Source organism: Onychostruthus taczanowskii, unplaced genomic scaffold (genome assembly GCF_017590055.1).
Source record: "Onychostruthus taczanowskii isolate IOZ18803 unplaced genomic scaffold, ASM1759005v1 scaffold10, whole genome shotgun sequence".
In the NCBI taxonomy this organism is placed as follows: Eukaryota; Metazoa; Chordata; class Aves; order Passeriformes; family Passeridae; genus Onychostruthus; species Onychostruthus taczanowskii.
The window spans coordinates 8073739-8099423 of NW_024496526.1; the positions used below are offsets into that span (position 1 = coordinate 8073739).

General features: G+C 43.4%; 1 protein-coding gene across 10 annotated transcripts in view; it reads left to right on the forward strand.

Annotated features, from left to right (window-relative positions):
* The first annotated feature begins 3172 nt into the window (after positions 1–3172).
* KALRN (kalirin RhoGEF kinase) overlaps positions 3173–25685 on the forward strand; it is a 473687-nt gene continuing 451174 nt past the window's right edge. For all 10 annotated transcript variants that reach the window (XM_041406297.1, XM_041406207.1, XM_041406244.1 and 7 more), the window contains exon 1: positions 3173–3483. In XM_041406297.1, the coding sequence (XP_041262231.1) occupies positions 3411–3483 (73 nt within the window). In that variant the 5' untranslated portion in view covers positions 3173–3410. The remainder of the gene's footprint in view (positions 3484–25685) is intronic.

Consider the following 25685-nt stretch of genomic DNA (forward strand, 5'->3'; position numbering starts at 1 on the left):
AAACTGTAGGTGCCTTCAGCATTATATCTAAAAAGGGAATTATACATTGCAGATAGTATTTCATTCTATATTTAACAGCTCTTCTTTGAACAACAAAAACTGTAAACTCATTGCTGGGACTTGAGCTGAATCCACGGCGGGTCCTAGTTGTTAATGATATTTTACAGTGACAGCCCTGTTCTGCTTGCAGTGTTAAGAAAAACAGTAGCTCACTCAGTGTCTGGGTTTCCACTGAAGTTTACTGATATTGGACTGTAGTGCTGCCTGTCCTGCATTGCCATGATGTGTGCATATGAGAGGTGTGTAAAATGTCACAGCAGGACTGCTGCCTCTATGATAAAGCCATGAAAACAGTGAATAAATTGGGCAGGGCTTCCCTGGCCAGTGGAGCTGCAAGCAGAGAAGAACAAACTTGCTGTGTCTTACACAGTAGAGATGAGCAAGAAAAAGACATGGCTAAGTCTTGGTAGACTTTAACAAAAAAGTCTCCAAACACTTTTATTCTTTAAAAAGTGGAAGTTCCCATTTGTTTTAAATTATGAGAGATTTGGGACAATCCACATTGTAATGCAGGTTTTCTATGAAGAACTTTTTTTTTTTTTCAGAAGATACTGGTATTTTATGTGGTTAAATATGAGTATTTTCACTGGTTTAACCATTAACCAGGAATCTGTGTAGGTATTGGGATGGCAGGTAAGCTAAATGAACTGCTCTCCCTCCCCTCTGCATTTTCCAACACCTTTGATTGGAGGCTATACAGACAAATGTGCTTTCTGTACTCCATATAATTCCCACACCTCATGCTGCAGAACACATCTGCAGGGTTCCTAAGGAAAGTGGAATATAAATTTCTGTGTCATTGACAAAAATAATTCCCTTTGGATGATGCTAAACCTTCCTTGCTTATGTGTAACTCCCATCTAGCTACTAAGGATGATCCAGAATGCTTTAACTCTAAAATCAACCAGGTTGTACCAAATCCTGAGTGGATTTGAAGCTTGATGAGGAAACCACATTCTTCCCAGCTGCCAAGCTCACACTCCTGAATGTATCTGTATGTAAGATTCTTGGAGAGCAAATTTGCTTTGTGCTAATGAATATTTGGAAATGAGATCTTGAGATGGGATCCAAAATAGTGGAGCTTGTTTAAGTCTAGAAGAGGGAAGGCATCACTGTGCTGTGATGTGCAAGGGGTAAATCATCACTGAAGAAAGTCTGGTGCTTGAAAGACTGACTCTCCTCAGGTCCTTGTACTGTGGTAGTGCCCTACTGCTGGCACACCTGATATGGAGGTGCTTCTGGCATCCTAGTAGTCCTAAGGAGAATAGTGAGAAGCTGCACATGGGTCTGGAATGAGCTTTGGCAGCCTGGATGTAGACTTTGTTTTGCTACTTCCTGCAGATAGTTGTGAAATTATCTGTTTTAATCCATAAACATAAAAATATAAATGGCTTCAGTTAAAACCAGCTGGAGGTAGGCATAGGAAATGGCACTACATGAGGTATCAGGAGGGAGGGAATGAGAAAATGAAATGGTAGGTGGATCTTTGTAGGATGTTTGCTCTTATTTCTGAGTGCCTGGGCATGACATATTCGGTTTCAATTGGAGTAGTAAACAGTAAGGTCAGAGGCAATGTGACTGGGATCTCTGTGCTCATCCTGCCTGGTCTACACCCTTTTGACAGTTAAATTTCTGCAGGCAAAGTGTGATATACATCCAAATCCAGCCTTCCCTTGTGTTCTGTTGAGAAGAGATCAGGTGGAGGAAATCCATGCTCTTCTGGCATCCAAAATAATCTGGGCTGAAACAGAAAATGTTCTGCTAACCTCAGTTGCTAAACTACCTGTGGATTGAGAACTGATCCAAACAGTGTCACTTAAAACCATTTGGCTCTGACACTTGTGCTAGACAAAGTATTTTCTTCCTAAAGATGCTCTAGACTGATCTCTTTTGAAGTCCTCCAGTGCATCCCTCCATGCTGGAGGTTTGGAGAGGTTTTGTCCTCAAGTCCCTTAAACATCAGAGATTTTCAGTGGCAAATGAATGATGATTAGGCATTACCCCTAAAGGATAAAGACAGTGAGGCCACGGGGATGTTCTGGCTAAAAGAATGCTGTTCTTGAGAGTGATGGATGGGATTTTGCAGCAAGGATGGGTTATCCAAGGGTAATACAGCCAGAGGGGTCATCACACCAACAGTTGCTTTTTCTTTCTAATGGTAGAGGAAGCAAAGATGAACAACTATGAGATGTGAGAGTAACATTCCTGTTTTACAGTGGTGGTTAGGTGAAAAAGCAACATTTTTCCTTAAGCTCATTTTAGAGCTGTTATGCGATCATAGAAGAATGAGGAGCTGGGGAAACTTCAAATAGGTGAACAGGAAAAGAAAGTGCCCAAATGGCAAACATCTGTCTTCATCTATATCTGCTTGTCTGTGCTTGAAATCTTGATAGCTGGGCTCAGGGAAGAACATTTAACTCAGTGGCTAACAAAGTACAAACAAGTATTCCTCACAGCACTCCTTTTGAGACAATTATTGTCCCAAATCACAAATATTGGAGCTACAGTAGAGAATTCAAAGTCATTTAGCAAGCAGAATCAATGTCTGAGCTGGGACCAGGATCTTGGCTTTCCAAACTCCTTTTTGGCTCTCTAGTCACCGAGGACTGTAAAGAATAAAATATGAAGGCATACCTGCAACAACGTGCAGTTTTGCTGATCGTTTCCAAAGCAATTGTGCCCAACAGCTCCTGATCATAAAAAAAACCCCAAAAAACCCTAACCCCTCCACCTAACCCCAAAACAAAGAACAATTTTTTGTGTCCTTATAAGCAGATCTGCATTCACTTTCGCCCCCCGAGTACCTGCCCGTCTAACAGGCGAGCGCCGCTCCGTGCCCCCGCAGCTGTTCATCAGAGGGGGAGGCATGGCAGCGGTGCAGCCCGGGGATGCACAGCCATACGCCTGCGGAGCTTACAGGGGTAGGGAATAAAACAAAAATTCCCTTCGGAACCCCGCGGGGCGTCCGTGCCCGCACCTGTGCCCGGCGCGCCCCGCCCGGAGCGGCCGCGCCCCGCAGAGGGGCTGCCCCGGCGGCGGGGGGCGCCGCAGCTCCCCGGCCGGGCCCGGCCTGGCTCAGGAAGTGCCGGCAGGGAAGCGGCGGGGGCGGCCGCACCGCCCAGCGCAGCCCGGGGGCAGCGCAGCCCAGCCCCGGGGCAGCCGCCCCGCAGGCACCGCGGAAGGGATGATCCGAACGGCGCTCGGCTGGGCTCGCAGCTGAACGCGCCTCCATCCCTCCCTCCCTCCTCTTCTCCCTCCCTCTTTTTTTTCTGTCTCTCTCTCGGCTCTCCTCCTCCCTAACTCACTGGATATTACCAGCCGCCGGGCTCGCCGCCGCCTCTCCCCCAGCCATGAATCCCGCCGAAGGGGCGGCGGAGGAAGGCGCTGTCCCTGACTCCGAGGTGGATGCTTTCTTCCGAACAGGTAGGGGAGCCGCGGGGAAGGGGCCAGGGCAGTGCCGGGCCCTGCCTCCGCCGCGGGATGCGGGGCTGGCGGCTGCGGTGCGGGCACCGCTAGCAGCGGAGCCGCGGGGAGGGGAATGGAGGGGATGGAGGGGGTCCCCGCCTGTCTCCTCGCTTTGTCCGTCCGCCGCAGCCCCTCGGTGCGCCCGTGGCCCCGTGGCCCCTCCCGCCCCTGGTGTTATGCTACCGCAGGGCTGCGCTCCCACCGCCTCGGGAGAGCACCGGCCAGGCCCCCGCCCCAAGCAGGCACAAAAGCCCCGCAGGGATGCTCGGGGAGATCTGTCGCGTTGTCACCCCCGCGGCAAGCAGCGCTGGCTGGGCCCCGCCGGGCCCCCGCCCGGGCGGCCACCCGGGTACCGGCTGGTATTTGGAAGCGGAGCTGGCTGCCTGCCCCGCTCCAGCCGGGCGAAGCGCCGGGCGCTACCCCTGCCGCCCTCGGGTGGGCAGTGAGTGAGCGCAGAGGCGCCCTGGGCAGCGCTCGCCCGCAGCCCCGCTGCCGGCCGGGGATGCTGACCGCGCGGAGACGGGCTCGCTAAGTACCTCAGAGCTGGGTGAGAGCCCTGTGTTTCACTCTCCCGATTCAGAGGATGCTGAAGTGCAGCCAAAGTGTAGCTGGACTGCAACGGAGCATAGGGAGCCTTTGCTAATGAAGCAGTGGTTAATTAAATTTTGTGGGCAATAGGTACGTGCTGGGGTCCCTGCTGCAGCACTCGCTTGTGAGGTGGTGTTTGTGTGGGAGCCCCCAGCTCTGAAACATGGCTTTGCACAGGGTGAGCATCTCAACTGAAGCAACTTGTGGTCTGCATGACACACCCCCCTCTTCTCCCTTGGTCCCTCCCCCATTAAAAATCTTAAGAAAGTTTTACAGTTTTGGTAGATTTTTAATTAAAAATTGTAAAGGATTAAGTACTTTTTTCATAAGGGGATTGACCCTTTTGGGCTAGGACTGACACTGCCACAGCTGTTTGTCAAGACTGCTTTTCAGCTGTTTTCCTTCTTCTACCTGCTCATTAGCTACACACAATGCTTTGAGCTCCAGTTACAAAAAAGCGATTATGTAATCACCAAAACTTTAAAGAAGTAAAATCCTGAAGGCCTGCAGCAGCTCCCTGCTATGGTAGACTGCACCCCATTTATGTGAAAACCCTTTGATCTAGAGGATAAGTATAATAAGGTCTGGCTGTGTGTATCTTATGATCTATAAGTCATTAAGCCATAGGATATTTGCCTGTTGATAGCCTACCTGGTTACAAGATAATTTCCTCAGTCTCAACAATGACAGATTTGTTAGAAAAAAGAAAAGAAAAACAACCCACCAATTTTTCTTTTAAAAGGAATGTGCTAATTAAGGTTCCTCCCTGCCTTTTCACTCTCTCCTCTCCTTCACCCAAAGCTGAATCATTTCTCTGTGACACTGCCTTCTCAACGTAAGCATGTTAGCAGAATTGAATTTGAAGAGAGTCAAATCTATCTAGCTTATATAAAAAAGTATTCCTAAATGAGGGGAAATCACGGGGAGCCATGTGGTAAGACATTTCTCCCAAGCTGCCTCCTTCACCTTAAATTTTACCTGTAGATCTGTGAAACACACTTGTAACCTGCATTATACATTTAGCCCAGAGATTTCAGAGAGTCTCCTAACACTTCTGCTTCTTGAGGAAACAAAATCACAGGAACCTGGGCTTGGGAGAGGTGCCCAGGTCCTATCCTTGCACTGAAGCATGTATGCATAGGCCATCCTTGATGGTTGTTTGCTTCACCTTAAGCTTCAACAAGGAAGATGCCAGAATACTTGTTTCTGTATCATTACCTAGCATTTTGTGTCCAAAATGATGATGTGGAAAAAAACCCCCAGACTATTAGTAATTAGTTTTGGCTGTCTGCTGGCAACATCCCTGAGAAATGGGGAAAGCACGAGCAGAGGTATGACTTGTGTGAAATGACAGTGTTGGTTCTCTGAGTTGTTTGGGGCCCTTTTACTTGTGTGTTTGTGCACGGCTGTTGTGCTGTGTGAAGTTGGGTTCAAAGGATGGTGGAGAGAACAGCTGATGTGGGGCTTGGGAGAGCAATCATAGCCAGGACACAACTGACTCCCACACCTCTCAGGCTGACAACAGAGATTCTGTCTGAGTAAGGACTGAGATGGGGTCTGATGTGTAATAGCCACAGGGACCAGCATTGACCTAGCATTCTTTTTCCCTTGATACTAGTTTTTTTTTTGTTTCTATACCTTGTCCTGATTTGTGTTCTGGATTTGTAAAGGATAACCATTGTCTTACATGTTCACATCAAATAAAAAATGATGTTTAGAGATTAGCTGCTCTGAAAACCCAAGCTTATACTGAACAGCCCAAACTCTTCCCAAATTCACAGATACCATATGAAAAAGCATGAACTCATCATTTGTTAAAAAAAAAAACAAAACCAGAGTTGAAACCACTAAAACCTCTCTCCGAGGCTTTTAGCAACGAGCTGGGCTTTGCACTGAGCCGGGAGGATCGATAGGCTGCTCCCTGGTACCGGCAGAGGAGGCTGATGCTGGGAGTGGCGCCTCTCACACAGCAGCTCCTCCGGCAGCACCCAAACACTCGAGGTCCCTTATCAGCGGGGACACCTGACATAGCAGGTTTCTGAGCTGTACCTCGAAAGGCAAACTGAAGAAATTAACATGAAGTAATAAAGGAAGGTCTGTTCTGGTGATTACACTGATGCGAACGAGGAGTAACTTTTAAGAAAAGGGTGGATTTAACAACTGTAGTTGATGCTGGCAGTCAGTGAAAACCTCCCTGGAGTCCAGCAGGAAAGGGACCATTCTAATTTTCACCATCTGATATATGCAGTAAGAAATTCAGGAATACTCTTTCAGAGAATCAATCCCATGTAATTGGGATAAAAATTAGCAGGTAGAGGGACATGAAGGGCAGAAATTACTATTGCTGTCTCCAGCTCTGATTTCTAGGATAACACCATCTGCTAAATTGTAGCAGCAATTTCTGTATGATTCTGTCACTTCTGTTTGAGTGAAAACCCGAATCTATGCCTAGGTATGCCTTACCAAGTTTCTGAAGTCTGTTTTTTTGACAGGTGAAATATGACCAGGTTCTCTGGAATCCTTAATAGTCTGTATTAAATGTGTACTGAAACTTTTTTATTTCGTGGAATGGAATCCAAATACTTACTGTTTCAAACATAAACTAAGTCACTTTTTAAGTGTACAAATAAGAGATATCCCTTGAATACAGACACACAGAGAAAGCTTTAGCTTTCTTCTTAAGCTGCAGTAATTTCTGCAGTGTGTTTTGGATACAGGGGTGAAACACATAAGGAAATTCTTTACCAAATTTTAAATATTTATAGACATCAGTGACAGTACAATTTAGCAAACTACCAATTACTAGCAGAAGTAGTCATCAATATTTCTCATGTGCTAGCAGGTACTGTTTTATTTTCTAATTTATTTTTCTGGCACTTAAGCATAACATTGATTATGTCTGATATGAAGATGCCAACTTTGTCATTGATACTTCCTGTGAGTGAGTTGAAAATTGACGTTATTCCATCTCCTTTGGATGCGATGAATTATTCTGTTTGCTCTCTGCTTTTCAGCCAGCTATACTTCTAGTGTTGTTCATTTGTGCACAAGTGACTGGCAGTTCTGCTGTTAAATAACTTTAAAATGATTGGCATTGGCCAGGCTGTTTGATCAAAAGATGTGCTTGAAATGATGTCAGCAGAGAAGTGCTCCTTGAGGCTGATGGACTCAAGTGTCTCCTTGTAGAGCAGGTAAATTGATTCAGTTGAGTTGTCACTGGGGTGAGGTGTTTGTGTGATGCCTGGCTTCCTTACCTTGAGACTTTATAATTCATAAGGCCTGGTCTGGTAATGTGTGCTGTTAAAGGAGGCTCTGTTGCAGAAAAGACTGTCAGGTCTGTCCTACCATTTGGAAAGCTCTTGTGTTCTTTGAGGCATTGCTTTTAATCAAAATCTGTACCATGCTCTGGAGGGTTTGACCTCTGACCCTGTTAGGAATAGGAATTTTGTTGTTTTCTTTCTTTATTATGTAGTGTAGGTGGTTTTTATTTTTTCATGTGATTGACATGGGGGAGGAGTTGCTGTTTTACTACAGGTGGGAACCCAGGTTCCCCCAAACCTCCCCAGTGCATGGGGAAGGCTGTGTGGCTCTGCCCTGTGCTTGTCCCATCTCCTCCACCTCAGACTCAGGCAGATCTGCTAGTTCAGGAATTTTCATGTAGACATGGGAAAGGACACATAGGTGACTCAAGAGGTCTTGGTGGAAATGACTGTCCTCTTCCCTCTCTTGCCATGCAGGTGCTGCCAAGAAATGGGGCAGAGACTGCTGGGTTGTAGGGTCTTGTGTCAAAAAAGAAAGAGCTCTTTTTGTCTGATGCTGGAAGGGAGCAATTTAAATGAATGATTTGTGTTCAGAGGAGCATTTTTTTCTCATACTGCTTCCTTCCTTCTCATGCAGAAGTATGTACAGGGCAACAGGGATGATATCTGATAGTTACAATGTGTTTATTCTGGATGAGATTGCATTGTGTTATAGGCCAGTCGGAAGATACTTACTCTATTTGATATTAATTCAATTAATGTTGAACGTCATTACTTCCAGAGGAAGGAGCCTTTCACACCCAGCTTCTGTTCAGAGCTCATCTGTACTGAAGTTCACAATTCTTGATTTTTAGGTCAAGGTGCAATAGGGAACATAAGCTTTAAACATCAGTAAAGTTCACAGGCACTGTAATAAGTCTTGATATGGCACCTACAGAGGTTATGGGGGAGAACCTGTTGTCTTCACTGTGTTTTTGGGTTGGAATTCTGAAAGAAGAAAAGAATAATCCTGTAGTCATCACAAAAGAGGAACCCTCCTGGTGCTTGTGTATACTCTTTTACATGTGGACTTAGATGGCCGTGTGAGTCTTGGAATGATGAGTGGCTTGGATACAAGTGAGCATCCAACCTGGCCAGGCAAATATAAGTATCACTCTTTCCTACCACCTGCCCCCATACTGCATTTTATCAAGTCTCATAATAATAACCTGCTGGGGTAACATGAGGTTTTAAAATGGCAGCGGCTTTGATGGGCTTGGTGGGTTTTCTTTGCTGTAATTTCCAGGCACACCCCCACGTTAAGAGCCTTTTAGGGAATCCTCTGGCTGCACAGGTGCTCTGGGCCTCTTGAAGGCTGGGAATCAAGTATTCTGTTGTTTCAGCTGCTGTGACCTTACAGTCTCTGGAAAGGCTGATTATGGATGTAGAGCAGCTTTATTGCTCCATGGTGACATGTACCATACAGTACCCAGTGGTGTTTTAAGTACTTCATAGTTACATCAAAGAAAATACTTACGGAGTATTAGGCCTTATAAACCCATAGTGCTGTGCCTTTTACAGCTGGAACTTGAAGTCATGAAACGACTTAGAGGTATTTGTGCTTTTGTTTGATTTGGACTGGTGTCCTGCTTTTAATATTTCTTTGGATAAACAACTCCCGTTTTACAGCCTTGCATGGCTCACACACCCTGTGTTTAACTGAAGGGACTCTGCCACTTGGGGAATTTTGCCTAGAGAATCTGGCAAGAATAACAGGGAATATTCCAATACATGTTTTACAAAAGAGAGCTGGATATGAAAAGAGAAGTCAAATATGATTGTCTGAATGGAGAGCCTTAAAGTGTAAAGGACTGTAAAAAAAGAAGTCATAATATTTTGAATTATTTCTTTCCCACTTGCTTCTAGGATGGATTGTGTTACTGCTGTACAGATCCAGAGAACTTCAGAGGAATTGCTTGGGAGTTTTCACAGATGTAACTGAAAACAGAACTTGGCCCTGGCACTGCAATGGCAATTGTAAATCTAGGTTTAAGTCAGTCACCTGTATGATATGTGGCCTGCAGTGTGTTGAAATGGGATTTAGAGCATTTTGTACTAGGAATGGAGTAACATTTCAGCAAAATATCTGAGTTTTCATGTCTTATTTCATATTTGATTCAGAACGATCCTTGTGTTTGAATCCAGGGCAAAGACTTTCCTCTATTTATAAGTCATTGTGAAAGTCATTAACCTATGTGATTACTGTGGATTCACATTAGTTTCAGCTGGTTCTAATTGATTTTATTTTGAACTATTCAGTGAACATTCAAAGTGATGTATTGAAACTATGTATGTTCATTGCTGAAGTGTTGAATATAATTTAAAACATTTGTTGAAATTTAAGTAATTTCTGTTACTTAATCAAGGGCTTAGAAGATAATTCTGTTTCTGCTTTTAAACATAAATATTCATTTTGTTTGCACATTTTCATTAACGAATGCCTGGAATAAATTGTGGTTTATTGGGGTTCTTTGTCTCTTATCAACATGTGGCTTTCTTACTAAAATTTAGGAGTATTTTTTGTTTCTTTCAAATAGCACAAAATGAAAACATTCAGGTACATAGGTCTAATTTGTTGCATTTCAACCTCAAGGCAACAAATTACCTTTAAAACTAAAAATGAAAATTCCTTTTTTAATAACCCTAATTATATGAACCAGCATTTCAGTTTCACTGATGGAACAAAACTACCATAATTAGGCAGACTGTAGTTTTTAGTGTAAGGTCACATCATGCTTTGCTGAGAATAATAAGAGGAAATGATCTTCAATTTAACATCTTGGTGACTGGCAGACCAGCTGCTCTGGTCATTTCTTTTAGTGAAGTGGCCTTGAGAAAAAGGGTGAGTGTATGTTGTTTGTGAGAGAAATTAAATTAACCTTGTTACATAATTAGTAACCATGTAGACATGGTGGAATTTTCAGGTTTCTTAAATACTTTTTTTGGGTGGGGGGAGGGTAGTTTTGGTGTGTGGAATTAGCTGTGCTGAAGTTGTAGAAGCCATGCCTTGTGAGAAATAGCTAATCACTTTTCATAGTTTAAGAAGGTTTGCCTTATCTTTAAAACGATAATAATAATAAAAACATAACAAGGAAAGATTTGACTCTAAGATGTTGCTTTCTTCTGAGGATTGTGACCCTTTCCTTGCCAGGTGAAGCAGTAAAGGCAGCGGGTCAGGCATGCTCCAGTGCAACTGCCATAGAAAGGGCAGGAGTTGGCCCGGGTTGGTTTGTTACCTGAAATCAGAAAATATCTCTCTCTCTCTATATATATGTGTGTATATCTCAAAAAGTGCTTTGTATATGTTCCCCGGTAATATCGGTGCTGCTGGCATGGTTCCTGGCTCCTGGAGGGTACCCTGGTGCTCCCGCTGTTTTAGTGGCAACTGGCAGCCTACTTTGGGAGCAGCATCGTCAGCTGGAAACAATAGTGTCTGATTCTTGTTTGTCAGCAGGGACAATAGCCCCGCTGATGGGCTGCGGCGCAGGAGAGGGGGCTTCCTTTGTGTGGCAGTGCGGGCATGGCAGATGGCTAATTGGACATGATAAACCACGGGGGCAATGGGGAGAAAAAGGAGATCTGCAGAGATTAGCGGCTTGTATCCCCCACACTACGGAAAAAATGTATTTTAAAGATGTCATCAACTTTAGTGCTTTGCCTTGAATATATCATTCAGTAATGAAGAAGGAGGACATCCTAACTAAACTATTTCCTCGGTTTATGTGAAGCCTGCTTTATTAGCTGGGAGCAAAACCTGTTACTGTATGGGAAGGTAGGTGAATGCATGGCCCCGAAAGGCACTGGCATGGCACTTAGGAAAATTAGAAGTGCATATTTTTCATTGGTCATGTAAGTCAATGTCAGACTGTTGTGCCAAACAGCATCCAAGCTGAACACAAAGAGCTTTACCAGCTGTGTGTGTTGGGAGTGGAAAGTTGTGATCTACCATAGCTTGACTTAATAAGAAGAGATGTTCCTCAGTGTTGGAGCACTAAAAAGCTAAGCTGATTATCAAAGATGGAATTTATTTATTTAAATATATTTTCTTGGTCTTATTAGAGTATGCACTATAAAGACAAAGCCTGAGACCCTTGTGCAAACTTTTGCTTATTTAAAACAGTTTCGTGAAAATGGAAGCTAAAGCCTTGGTTCTGATTTCATTCTGAGAAGTTGGACACATGTCCTGTGAGGAAAGGTTTAGAAAAGGATCAGTTGCAATAAGACAGGAAGCGTCATTTTTAAAGTGAAAAAGAATAAATTCAGAGTAGAGATAAGGAAGCATTTTTTTATAATGAGGATGATAAAACTCTCAAATTGTTTGCCCAGAGAAGCAGTGGATGCTCCACCCCTGGAAACCTAGATGGGACTCTGAGTAACTTGAGGCAGTGGAAGATGTCCCTACTTGTGGCAGGGGTGTTGGACAAGATGAATTTTAAAGGGCCCTTTCAGTGCAAACTCTTCTCTGATTCTAAGAGAATTCTAAGTATCCCAGGTAAGTTTTGGTATGAGATGTGTAGGCTTAGCCAATGGCTTCAGGCTGTGGATTGTGAGCCCAAAGCTGTGTCCACAGCCTGGCAGCAGAAATCAGAAGTTCATCCTAAAAATTACATTAATTTTAGTTCTTTGTTTCCTCTTGCTGCCCCCCTCCTTCTCCCCAGCCAGTTAAACAACTTTGGGAGTAACTCCACAGAGGAGCTGTAGGAAGTAAGGCTGAAGGGGGGGGGGCAGGTCGTCACAAGCATTGGTGGCTACTGCAGTGAGCAGCAGTCAAGTCACTGCTGGCTGTAATTCCCTGTTCTGTAAAATGCTATCAAGTGCCTAGAATACTTTGCTATTTTAGTGTCTCCCATAATAATAATGTTATGGCATATAACAGATACATTTAAAATGTAGTAAAAATAAATCTGCGAGAGGTTAAAAATAATAGCTAGCAAGAAATGTGCAGTTCTCTGTGGAAGCAGATTTACTTTCTATGAAATATCTGGACTGTGTTTCTTTTCAACTGTTTACTACAGTAAAGACTACTGTCTTTTCCCACGGGACAAGTTTAGTGGAGACACCAGATGAAAACTTTCAGTGAGTTGCCTTTGGTTTTCAGCAGGCCATTCAAGTATTGTACCTGTCAGTCTGCACAGCTTTTGAAGCTCTAGATGCTTGAGAATATTCAAAAGATTGTGAGTGAATGCAATAAAATGTCCAGTTGGGTTGTCCTCCTGTAGGACCTATGATATTGTTGTAATGCTATGATGGTTCTCTACCAGGGTTTTTTATTTGTACTGCTGTCTCAGTCACTGATTAGTTCCTCCTGAAGCAGATCCTGCATGAACACTGAACAAAAAGATGATCCTTGCCATTAAGTGCTTATGACAAAAGCTGTCAAGTAGACTGCGATTTCATTTAACCAAAAATTCATGTTCTGCTTTTGTTTTTAACCATGTGTGAAGGACAGGTCTGAGGAGTTACAGAGTCAAGCACTGGGTGCAGAGAAGAAGAAATGGATGAGAATAAGGTAAAAGCAGAAAGATAGGGAAGAAATGAGAAAACTGTAGGGAAAGCATGGAAGAAATGTCATAAAGTTACCTAACAGCACTTCAGAACTGGAGGGCACTTAGCTGAGAAAGGGATCACAGCCTGCATCCTCTGTGGAAGGGAAGCAGATGTTGTCAGTGTGGGGAAGGTCAGAAGCCAGAGGAAATCACAGGAATGAGAAAATAAGAGGTTAGATTGGAGTTGTAGCTTTTGGGACATAGAAAGCCAAAGGTAGGTTTTCTGACACTAGAGAAAAAACAGCAAGATTGCCTGGGTACATAGTGAAAGGAAGGAACGGGCAAAGCCTGTGCATGTTCCATATTCAGACTGGGTAAGGCAGCCCAGGAACTATGACAAAGCACAGGAAAAGTAGCAAGGTTTTCTCTTCTAGGTGTCTCTCACCAGTGAAGGCTGTTATTATCACACTACAGTCTTTTAATAGTGGTGCACCAGATGCCTGCCTTGCTTTGATGCTGTGAAGAGAAGGCATTTCCATATGAAAACACAGAGCCAAAATCCTCACATGTTCTGCTTCATGTTTAATGCCTCTTGTTCACAGAAACATGTCATGGAGAGCCGACCTCCTAGGATCTGACTGCCACTCTGTTTGCAGCAATTTAACTTTCCTGCTCTGCTTTTCTGTGCCAAGGCAGAGAGTTCAGGAGTGATGCTAATTGAGTCAGTCTGAAGCATTCAGATAAATTTAGTTCGAAGGAGAAAGTCAGGCCTACCGGGTAAATAGTAATGATCTTGTGAGCTTGAAGGACTTAGATCTAAGGTGTGCGAATCTCCTGTTAACAGCTTGCTCCAATTCAACTCAGTCCTGCTCCAAAGTGTGCTGGACTGTTAAATAGGTCAGCTATCTCTTACATATTCCTGCTAGTCTGTAATCTGTCTGCTGCTTCAAGTTATTTGTCAAATCCCTAATGAGACTGTCTTGAACTATTTGAGCTGGGAGAAAGTTTTTAAGAGTGTCTTGGTTTAGAACACCTCTGATGCTAAAACTGGAGGGGAAACCTCGTTGATGGATGAGCTTAAATCAATTGAAACTGATCCATGTGGTAACGGGAGTTTGTAAAAATAACACTTCCCAGCATATAAAAGCATATAAGTCCTTATAATAGGATTTTTTTTTTTGTTTTTTTTTTTTTTTTTTTTTTTGTTTTGTTTTTATAGCTGATTGTCTTCATCATTGAGCTGTGCAGTAAAGTGTTACTGGAAGCTTAAACCTGGTTGCTGTAATTGGGATTGATTTCAGTGTTTGTTCCTGCTTCAGCTCCATCATGATGTTTCAGCCTGGGGGCCTTATAATGCTCATTTGCAATAGTTCAAACCCAATGACTGGTAGGTTCTTTCTCAGGTAGACAAAGGGCAAGTTTCTGCAGCATCCACCTCCAAAATCAAGAAGTGTTTGACATACAGCAGTGTGAACAGTAATTTCTTTGCTTGGCTCAGCCATCCTCAGCTCCTCTTGGTGTGCAGTGGTAATGGAGATAACAGTAATTAGAATACACAAAATTAGTACAGCATTTCAGAACACTCTTTTGAGTTTTGCAGTCTTTGTGTAAAATGCTGACAGAAGAAGGCACTTGGGCTCTGGGTCCATTCTGCTCACTGTTTGGTGAGGTCCCTGTGCCTTTTTGGTAATGAGTGTGCTGCTGTGAAAGTTACATCTGTTAAATACTAAATGTAAGAGAAATGTAATGACATATTATTAAAAAAGTTCCACCTACCTAGGAATGCTTTGCTTTCTAGCCCAGGTTTGCTAATACATTCCATATTTCCTAGAGATCTCTCCATGAAGAGAGTGCTGTCAGGAGACATTTACAGCTCTCATCCTCCTTTGTGGTTGTTTAGAAGTACCAGGTTCCTTTTTGCTGCAGTCACCCACTCTACCATAGAGTTTAGTGCTGGGAATGTGTCCCGTGAGCATGTTAGTTAGTTGGGGCACTCCTGACTGGTTCCACACAGCCAACTTTAATGGAGCTATAACCACAGTATATGATTTCCTTTTCTTGGTCTCATTTTTCCTTGTACATTTTCCTCTTGGACTGCATCTAGCAAATGTAGAACGTGTGTGTTACTATTCCAAATGTTTACTTAATGTGGCATTGTCCAGGGCAGAATAAATACCTGTGGCCTTCTTTGATTGCACACCCCACTTATGTTTGCCCAGTAATGTTCTCTGTGTAACATGTGAATGAGACAAGTGCAGAGACTTCTAATTAGGCGCTACTCTAAAGAGTAGTTTTCACACTGACCGACAGAAAGTCACATTGCATCTTCCTTTGAGAATATATAGACAAAGGAAAGTTTCCTCTTTGGAAGTTATCTTCAGGGACAGAAGCTGTGGGAGGTATAGCAAAGGCAATGATCACCGGTCTGAGGCCCGTAGAGATTCATGTGGGAGCTCTCTTCCCCCTGTAAATGCTTTTAGTGGGTTGACTTTGGCTGGTGTCCACAAGCCACTCTGTCACTCTCCTCTTCAGGCTAGGGGGGAAAAGATAAGATGAAAAAAAAACCCCTCACAGATCAAGATAAAGGCAGCTTGATAAAGAAAAAGCAAAGTTTGGACACAGAAGCAAAGGAAAACCAAATGTTTTAATGTCTACTTCTCATGAGCAGGCAATGTAAAGCCAATTCCTGGGAAGCAGGGCTTCAGTGTGTATAATGGTTGCTCCAGAAGACAAGAGTTGTAAATAACAAATGACCTCCTCTCCTCTTTCTCTAGCTTTTATTGCTGAGCAGACATGATATAGTATAGAATATCCCTTTGGTTTATTTGGGTCTGATGTCCTGGATATGTAGTTTCTCAAGCCTGCTGGTAAGGGAGGGAATGTGAGCGAGGCAGTGCTGGTGCTGTGAGTACTGCTCAGCAGTAGCCAAAACACTGATGTGTTATCAGCTCCTTTCTAGCTACCAGTGCAAAGCACAGCTCTCTGAGAGCTGCCATGAGCTGGCAGTGTGCCCAGCTAGCCAAGGAGGTCAGTGGAATCCTGGCTTGTGTCAGAAATAGCATGGCCAGTGTAGGTGCACAGTTTGTGGTGATTGGGAGTGGGGCTGTGACCAAGCCTCATCCCCAGTGGGTACAGCTGTGAAAAGCAGGGGAGCGGCTCTGACAGCAACGAGCCATGGAGTGCCCAGGGGCACTGAGCAACCACCAAAGGGAGCAGAGGCACACAGGGGCAGTGCATGAACCATGGGGGTATAAAATGTTGGGCTAAAGAACAAGGAGGGTAGATGCTTGAAGGTTTCTGAAGTGGTCTGGTGTTACTCTGTATGGGTTGAAGCCTTCTGAAATTGTAGGGAGATACACTGTATTGTGGCTGTCTCAACTGCAGATGTATGCTGCAACGGCCCGCAGGACCAGGAAAGTGAATAATGCCCTGTACTTCACACTGGTGAGGCACTTTGAATTCTGCATTTAGTTTTGTGCCCCTCAAGACAAGAAGTAACAAATCCATGGCCTGGCTCTGTTTTCTAGATGTCTCCAATCCAAATGGGCCTCCAATTAGTTGTACTGAATGAGAGTGTGCTGTGGGGGGAGCCTATAGCTCCTTTTCCTGTTCTGCTCGGGGGATGTGCAGTGACCTCTGTTTGCACACGAAGTGGGTGAAGGTAAAATGGTCAAGACAGAGACTTTATACAGTTTAAACTGAAAATCTTGAAACTAATAGGATAGCATGGAGGGCAGACTAAAAGTGCAAGAAGGACTAAAGTTGTGATTTTTTTTTTTTTTTTTTTAATCTGACATGCAATTACAGGACTAAAGTTGTGATTTTATTTATTTATTTATTTATTTTAATCTGACATGCAATTATGTTATCAGCTGCAGCTAATGACTTCTGGAGAGATCTCTCTTGGCTCCCTTTTTGCTCTTCAAATCTCTGTACGTATTTTCCCTGAGAAGTGTTCTAGGAACTGCATTTAAACCTCCCTAGACATTACTTTTCCTTTTGGTGTGAGGACACCTTGCAAACAGTGGCTCATGCAGGAGCCTGAATAAGTTAGATTCCAGAGGAAGCCAACTGTAGCAATCTATTTTTAAAAGGTTATTTTGATGAATTGGATTTTATGACCTGATCTGAACTGGTATTGAGGACCCACGTGTTATGTTGTTGCAGCCTGGACCCACAGGAGTGTCCATGTGTGCTATCCTGCTACTGCAATCCTATTTGCTTGCTGTGTCAGACAGTACCAAATTATTCTCTCCATTCTCAGTCCTACTTGTCCTGAGTGCCAGTAATGCAAAGCTGCAGATCTTTTGCTGAGGTAAATAAAAACTTGTTACATTGCAGTTTCCCTTCAAGCACTGGCAGTCACGGGTTGCATCTGTCATCTTTTATGAAACATTATTATGCCTATTTTGACTATCTTAAAAAAAATTAAAATCCTCTATGACCAAAGATTTTATGCAAGAATTTACATAAGATTCATCCTTAATTTTGTTATAGACTTACAGATACAAGTACTATATTAAAACACCAAATATCCAAACCTCTGAACTGCAGTGAATGAAATTTGAACAACCTTGATCTAGAAAGTCAGGGGCTCTTGCAGCATCAGTCCCTGATGCCTCGTCTGGACAGGTCCTTGCAAAGCTCCTCTTAACATCAGTGGCACAGGAGCTTTACAGTGGGATTTTGGCAGGCACCAGCCTGGGCTTGTACTTCCTTGTAGGAGGCATTCAGCATGTAGGAGTGAGTATAAACCTTGCATTCAGTTTCTTGAAACTGTCTCAGTATTTCTGTTGTATAATTCTACACAATATTTCAATTGTGCTGAAGTAACTTGAGTTGATTCTCAGTCCAGGAACAAATGGAAAGCTGTAATGGATGGCCTTGGATTAGATATTGATGCTCAAGAAAGCTGTCTAAGTGACACACTTTTACACATGGATAAGTGAATGAATATGTTAATTTGTAAGTTTAGAACTTGTCATGGAGGTTTTTATCATACGAAGTCCTGCTGAGACTCTGCTGGCAAATGGGATTTTTAGATAGAAAGCCTCCATGGATGAGTAGGTGCTAATGGCTTTGTTGTTGGCACCCATCCATTTGAGCCTCTAAGTGGCACTTAGATATTAGAAGTGCACTTTTTTTGAAGTTGAGGCTTGAGGTTCATGGTTTTGAAGCTGTTGGTGAAATAAGGCATTCCCTGAGCAATTTCTGGAAAGGAAGGTTGCATTTCTATGTCTTGCCCAAATTCCTCTTGGGGTAGCTATATTCTACTCTTTGTTTTCTACATTTCTACTCTGGTTATGCTTTGCAGTGTTGGTGTGCATGAGTAGTTGCTAAATTTGACTGCATGAATAGCTGCATTTTCATTTTGAGAGGTGATTTGTATGTGTGACTCTTTCATAGGGCTTCAGTGTGAAGATCATATTTTTAGCACCTCTGCTTGTCTTTGCACAATGTCCCTTGCTTGAGTCAAGGTAAAATAAACACGGTCTCTGGCAGCTGTGTCAGGAACAGCACATGCAGACACCATGTCCAGGCACCCCATCCTTCCCGGCTGCTACCAGAGCCGTCCGGGAACACACGGGCTTCCCCTGCGTCACACCCCAGCCTCTGTGCCTAAAGGAAACCTCTCTGGATCTTCAGCTCTTCCTGTCCAGCTGCACGTGGGTCCAGCACGTCACAGCTCATTGTTTCAGATCTCAAAGTGTGCTGTGTTCTGCAGCATGAGAGGACCTGGAAAATGCGATTTTACTATGATGTTATTGTTATTGAAGAACTCCAATAAATGGTTAAGCACCATGTGTTGGTCGGACAGAGCTTCCTTACTTATGCTGATTGATAAGAAGCTTGTGAGAGAACTCCTGCTACGAAAAGAAAGGGAAAGGCAGGCACTGATTGTCTCCAGCATCCCAAATCGACGGGTGGTGCTAACTGGAATTGAGCTTCCGATATCTCAGCTCTCCTGCTGTTTTGTGTGTCATGTTCTTGTAGGGTTAAATTAGGATGCAGCAGCCAAGTTGCAAGCTCTTCTGACAAGAGCTCTTGAGCTTCTGCATCTGTAACTTTCCTGACGCTCTCCAAGGAAAAGTCTGGCATGCTTTATCTGACAGACAGCTCAATTGTTAATTCTAAGGGTTTACTTAGCTGGTGTCAGTGCATCTAGGTGCTGCCAGAAATGTTCACCCTAAAGTTGTGGGTATCCCCAAGTTCCATTTACAAGAATTGTATTACATTTGCAATAGAAATGCCTCAGCAGTAAGGCAGTAAGTGGGCATAAAGTGGTAAGGAGTGCAGCATCCCTGTAAGGTGAAACAGTTGTACCTTTTTGGATGGGAGCCACAATTTGAAGAGGGGAATCCAGCCTTCTAATTTTATACATCTCACCACTTCTGATCTGTGCCAGACCAGAAGGTTCCTCAGTTATTCTTGTTCATCTTAAATATCAGTTATCTCCTTGCTGTGAAAACAGATCCATTGTAGAGCAAGGATTTTTTTTTTTTTTTCCTTAGAGTAATCCTAAGAGAAAAGATTGCTGCTGTGAAAAGTAAAGCTCTTGGTGTTCTTGTTCTGTGTTCCTCTTGTCATCATTAAAGCTTCTTGTGTTAGACCGTGAGCAGCCCACATCATCACCGGCTTTCCCTGCTGCTGGAGCCTGCAGTGAGATGGTAATCCTGCATTTACCATCACAGTGTATTCACATACAGTGTGATTTTACAAATCTGATATTATGTTTCTCTGCAGGAACAAGAGCAACAACAAGCCAGCTAAACAGCAGTGTTAGCAGAAGTAAGCAAGTATTGTGCCATCTGACAGTGCTGGGCAAACAGCAAGCTAATTTTTGCTGTGCAATACCAAGGTTGTAGATAAGTTTAGAGAATAATGTAAAATTCTGTAGATGAAGACCCTACTTCTGCTCTGGCCTGCTGGATGATACTAGGCAATTAGTGTTGCTTCGTGCCTCAGTTTCCCTCTGAGAGTAGGGTAATTGGCTGTGAACAAGAAGCTCTGTAAAATAATAACACTTAAAGTAGTGCATATGACAGTTACAAACACAGGACACTGTCATGATCTCCACTCCATAAATGTGAGGAACTGAGGCAGAAAATGGTTTGCTGAAAGCTATTGATGTAGCTGGGGTAAGAGTCCTCATTAGACCTCTGGAGCTGGGGGCTGCCTGCCCAGCCTGCAGGATTTGTGCTGCTCGTGGCCCTCCTGCCCCTGCCACCAAGCACTGCAGCCTTGGGGGAATGCACAGGACTTCAGTGTGGGCAACAGATTTAGGGCCATTCCTTTCACTGTTTCTGCTGAGTGAATTGGAAAAGTAATGAAATGTTTTTTATCTAGGAAAAAGGTTTGAGAGCCCTCTGTTTTTAACAGTCATCTGCTAAATAGTACAAAGTATATGGGACAGCATTGTCCTAATTAGTTTTCTGTCAAAAATTAACAGCCCTTGAGTTCGGTAGGAATAGATTTAGGCCAGTATAGTGTCTTTGAAAATTCACAGGACTTTTTGAATATGCGTTTGGAGCTTCAACATCATGGAAGCTCCTCTGAGCAGAGCTTTACTCTTCATATGAAACATTCTCCCGCTTTAAAAGCCTGCGTCTTAGTGTAATTTGAATCCATCTTATTTTAGGGTATATATTTAGTATCCAGCTGATTTTTTCCCTCTAAAGTTCTTGGATAGCAGTCCACTAGGAAATCTCAGCATTGCCAAACCATTTTAAGACATTTGGAACTTCAATTACCTGCTGAACTCTTAAAAAGTAATTCGGTAATGAAAGCAGTGAATGCATTCTGCAGTGTTTAAGGATTGCTTACAGAGATAAAATGGTTTTGGCTGTAGGTCAGATAAATACTTTTATGATGAAGCATATGTGCAACCAGTTTTTCTCCTTTTTTTTTTTTTTTTTTTTTTTTGAATGATTCTGAAGAGTCTAATCCTTCAGAATATCCCCCAAAAATTTTTGGATTACTAGACCCTGTGTTCTTAAATGAGGAGAAACATTTATTATTTTGCACCTAAGGAACATCTTTCATCTTCATGTATTTTACAAAGCCAAATATTTTCAGTTTAACCAAACTTGTGTGAAACAAGAAAATGTAATTTCCCATTTTAGAGCTGTGTTAGCAGCAGCAGGACATGATCTGATTCTCAAGTCAGGCTGGTAGCAGAGATTGCTGGAAGATGATATGGGATTGCATGCCTAGGTGAGAAACTTGGGTAACAGATTCTTGGAGTCTTGCTATGTTTGACATTGGCTCAAATGTGGTTGTGGTCACAAATCTGGTGCCTCTTTGGGTGAACAAAAGAAGGGTGCAAAACCATTTGTCTCCCATGCTGGGTTGCAGATTATGTTTGCATATAAATCCTTTATGTGTTCTGCCATTGCCTGGGAAGCCAGACAAGGGCTCTGGTGTGTGTAACCACAGCCAGCACAGAGGAGGAGAAAGATCTGAACTGCCTTGCTACCATACAGGTAACACACAGAGTTTTTCTTGTGGGAGAGAAACTTCTCAGCTCTTCTAGTGTGCTTCCATTTTAAAATTCATATTTCTGGAGTTGGGTGGCTGAAATAAATACCCACATAGCTTTAGTCTGAGAGGTGATTGAATTTCTGTGGGATGCCTGTCTTGGTGTGTGGCTGTGTAGTATTAACAAGTTTATCCAAAAATGAAGAATTTAGTTGAAAAACGAAGACCATTAGTACCAGAATTTGGAGGGGGGGAAGGAGGGGGAGGTTAAATTGTGATAATGGAAGCTGAAGCTGAGTTTCTGAGTTTCCTGTGAATCATATCCTGACTTTTTACACTCCATAGTTTATCTGGGACACTGAATGTAGCTTCATTTGCCATTTTTTTCCCTGAACTGCAGCATCTACAGCTGTGGCCAGATGTTCTACTTGGCTTGCAGCTGAGCTGGGTTCAAAGACTTTGAACCCGAGCCAGGCTTAAAGTGCCTGGGCACTGTCCCCACTTCACGGGGTTGGTGTCTGCAAGGGTAGCTGCAAATGTAGTCCTTCTCTAACCTAAATCAGTCAAAATGATCTGGGTTAGAGAAAACCCTCCATGCTTTTAAATAGAAAGCCAACCTGGATAATTTTGACACAACCGGGTTAGGGAGCGACTGCGTGCAGATAGAGCGACAGATTGGAGGGGCAGAACCCAGCTCTGCTGCAGCTGAACCTGACTGGGACCACAGGCCAAGTAACACTGTTCTGTCAGAGTTCAGAAAGCTGCCCTGACTTTTGTCCTGTGCAATAGTCTTGTTTGTAGGAAATCATGAAATAGGTTAAGGGAGAGAAATGCAGCTGGTGTTTCCCAGTTTTAGCCATCTATTGTAGATGTATGTTCCTGCCCAAGGGCCTGGTAATGGCTGAGTTTTCCCTATAGGCAGTTTAGAGCAACTTTAAGGTTCTGCTAAACTTGCTTTCCCAGGTGCTTACTTTCCTGGGCTGTAAGGAAGCTGCTACCCAGGCAGTATTTTCTGTATAACATCAGTAATTTTCAGATATTTATGCACATGAGTGATACACATGTAAACTTGACATGAGAGATGCTCTGTGGGTTTTCACAGCATTCTGAGCATGCTGATAAAAGGCAGATACAGTAAGACTTTGTGTAGAAACGGAATGAAAACATTTGAGATTTTAGTTCACAGAGGATAGTATGAAAATCTCTTGGGCAAGTTTGTAAGTGTGTGTGTTTGACATTGGACTTGACAGTGATCTCATTGATTTCTGCTGGGCTCAGACTCAATTACTTTGGTTTAACATCAGTGCATTTGAGAGTAGAGTTAGGCCTGCTGAAAGTATGGATGCTCTTTCTTTCCTCTTGGGGAATCTTTTGGCAGTGGTTATGCAGGTCATGTCCACATGCTATGACCTGTCTGCACAACAAGCCACCACTCTATCACTTGGCTTTAGATATTTCAGATATCTTCAATTATGAAAAAGCATTTTCTCACCCTGCCTTCCCTCCCCAGGAAATAAAATCCCCTTGTTCCCATAGCACACACACTGGATGCTGTGGTCCAGCTCCTCACCAAGACATTGTGTTTTTGTCATCATGTGACTTGTTCTCTTTCAGTTTCTAGTGGAGGCAACAATAGGAGACTCCTGGTTTTGTGTGTAGACTCATTCAGGGGAGCAGAGCATCCATATAAACAAATGCAGGGAGCCCTGGTGCAGTGAGGTGTGTGGTGCATGGCGGTGAAGAGAGATGCTGGGCCATTGGATGGGGTGCTCCCCAAACACCAAGGCCCATGTCAGTGACTTCAGTAGTTCTATCTGGTGCATGTTGTAGGTGTGTTGATGAGGACTTTTGACAGCTTCATGTCCTGTAGCCCTGAAGCTCATTACAGCCAGAGAGAGAAGACTTTCCCTTGTCAGTGATTATTTCCAAATGCATTCAAAGCACAATGCAGTGCTTCCTCCAGCTGAGGTGAAGACTTGACCTCTCCTTGTTTCAGCTCCTGTGACATTTACTCATAACAAACAGGCCTAGATGTTGCAGAATGTTTTTCTGGGTCATTGGAAGCATTGTATGCTTGTCCTTCAAAGAACAAACACAGCATCTTTCATCTCAGCCCATTAGCTTGTTTTAGTCTTTTAAACCCAGTAATTTTGGGGCCTTGAGGAGAAGGCATATGAGGTGTTTGGACAATACTCTCAGGCCCACAGTGTAACTCACGGGGATGGTGCTGTTCAGGGCCAGGTCATGGCCTTGATGATCCTTTTGGGTCCATCCCATCTCGGCTTCTGTGGTTCTGTCAATAGGCATTATTCATATGGAAGAAATGAATTGATTCATACTGGAAGCACAGTTCCTCGTGCACAAGCTCCCACAGGGCTCTAGCATGAGGCAACAGCCATGACTCCAACCCAGAGGGTCGGCTCCTGTGCTGTGCAATCTCTTAAGGAGGGTGGGGTACAAAATCCTACAGCAGTATTTGGACACCAGTGGGGCTGAGCTGTCCCCAAACAGTCTGAACTCAGGTGGTTTTGTCTGGCAAATCTACAATTTCTCCTGTGTTATGAGCATGTGCTCCCAGCTCTCCGGTCCCTGTTTGCTGTGTTATATAGAGAAACAAGTCTACATGCAGCCTACAGGCTGTCTCCAGCATTTTGGAAACCTCTTTTCATGAATGGTTTATCTGCACATCTGGAAATGAGCTTGATTGACACAAAAACACAGGAAAAGCTGCATCCCAGATGCTTTTGCTATGATTTGGTAGTGTTTTCTGTGAATACTTGGCATTTATAGCACTGTCTGGTCTCCTTCAAATCATATACCTGCCTGGAGGCTAGGACCCTGTGAGCTCATGGCTTGAGCTGGAATTGGCTACCTTCAGCCTTAAACACTACTCTTCTGCAACAACTGTCTTTTATTTGTAGAATTTCAGTCCAATTTCATGGTATGCAGGCTGTTTCACTTACCATTTCCCATGCTTTTTCCATGCCATCTCTGCCTCTCAGTGCAATGGTCTCCACCTAATCTCACCCTGAAAATGTTGGTGGTAACAATAAAAATGTCCATGTTTGTTGATGATTTGAGGAGAAATCTCTTCAGATTGTTTTGAAAAAAAAAAAAGAAAGAAAATCAGATAATTTGATGTGTTTGGACAAAAACACTAGTAACTGAAAAATTTTGTTTGAAAACTACCTAGAATATTAGAATAGAAATTATTAGCTAGTAAGTGCTGTACATTTTCCAACAAAAACAGTACATTTTCTTTGAGAGCATGGGGCACTTTGGTTATTTTTCTGACTCAAAGACATGTTTCATAGTGAAAAGAAAATTTTGCTGAAGACTTGTTTAGCCCTGCTCCTCCAGCTATTTCCTTAAGCACCTCCTAAAAAAACATTGTTTGCATCCCCAGTAAACTACCATGTTTTAATTCTTTTGTTCAAAATGAGGTCCAATAACATGTTAACAAAAAAACAAACAAGCAGGCAAGCCTGTGGCCTGCATGTGCCAGAGTTAGTGGAGCTGTAGGCTGTGTTCATGCCATGGTGATTGATGGGTGCTCTGATGGAGTGGCCTCTTCCCTCTCTCTCTGTCTTGTCTGCATGTTAAAGTTTTCACTCACTGAATAATTATTCACTTTAATACAGATTTGTCTTATTTTTGTTTCTGAGTGCTGGCAGGGCCAGGGTTATGTCTATGTTTCTCTGAAGCAGCTGTCAGGTTTCTGGCCAAGAGGAATTTTACCTGGAGACGAGAATGTCCTTGCTTTATGGGAGCACCAACCAGTAAAACAGAGGCATGTGATATTTCAGTGAATCTGCAGATTTGGTACCAGGGGTAGATGAAGTTCTTATCTTGGAATGTATGGGACTGCATGGGTATGCCTGGCATTTTGGGGCGGTTTCACTGTGACAGAGGCGTATGTTTGGGGGCAGGAGGGGCACACAACGTCATGTTGGTGGCCTTCTTGCAGGACTTTCGCCAGGCAACTTGTAGGAACACTCCTGTAAGTAGAGTGCAGACAGGGAGATCTGTGCCCATCTTGTTCTTGTGTCTGCTCCTGAGCCAAGTCGTGATGACCAGTGTGGACACAACCAGTGCAGTTGTGAGTGGTTCCCTTGTGGATGTGCTGGCTGAGTTATACCTTACATGATGGATTCACTTGACTTTACCCATTATGTACAGGCATCTGAAGCTCATCAGACTCCCTGCTGCAATGCCCCTCCTGTTTGTCCTGCTTGATATTCCTGTCTCTAATATAGGCATTTACGGTAGGGCCAGCTCAGCATGTTATTAAATTTACAAGCCCTTGGTT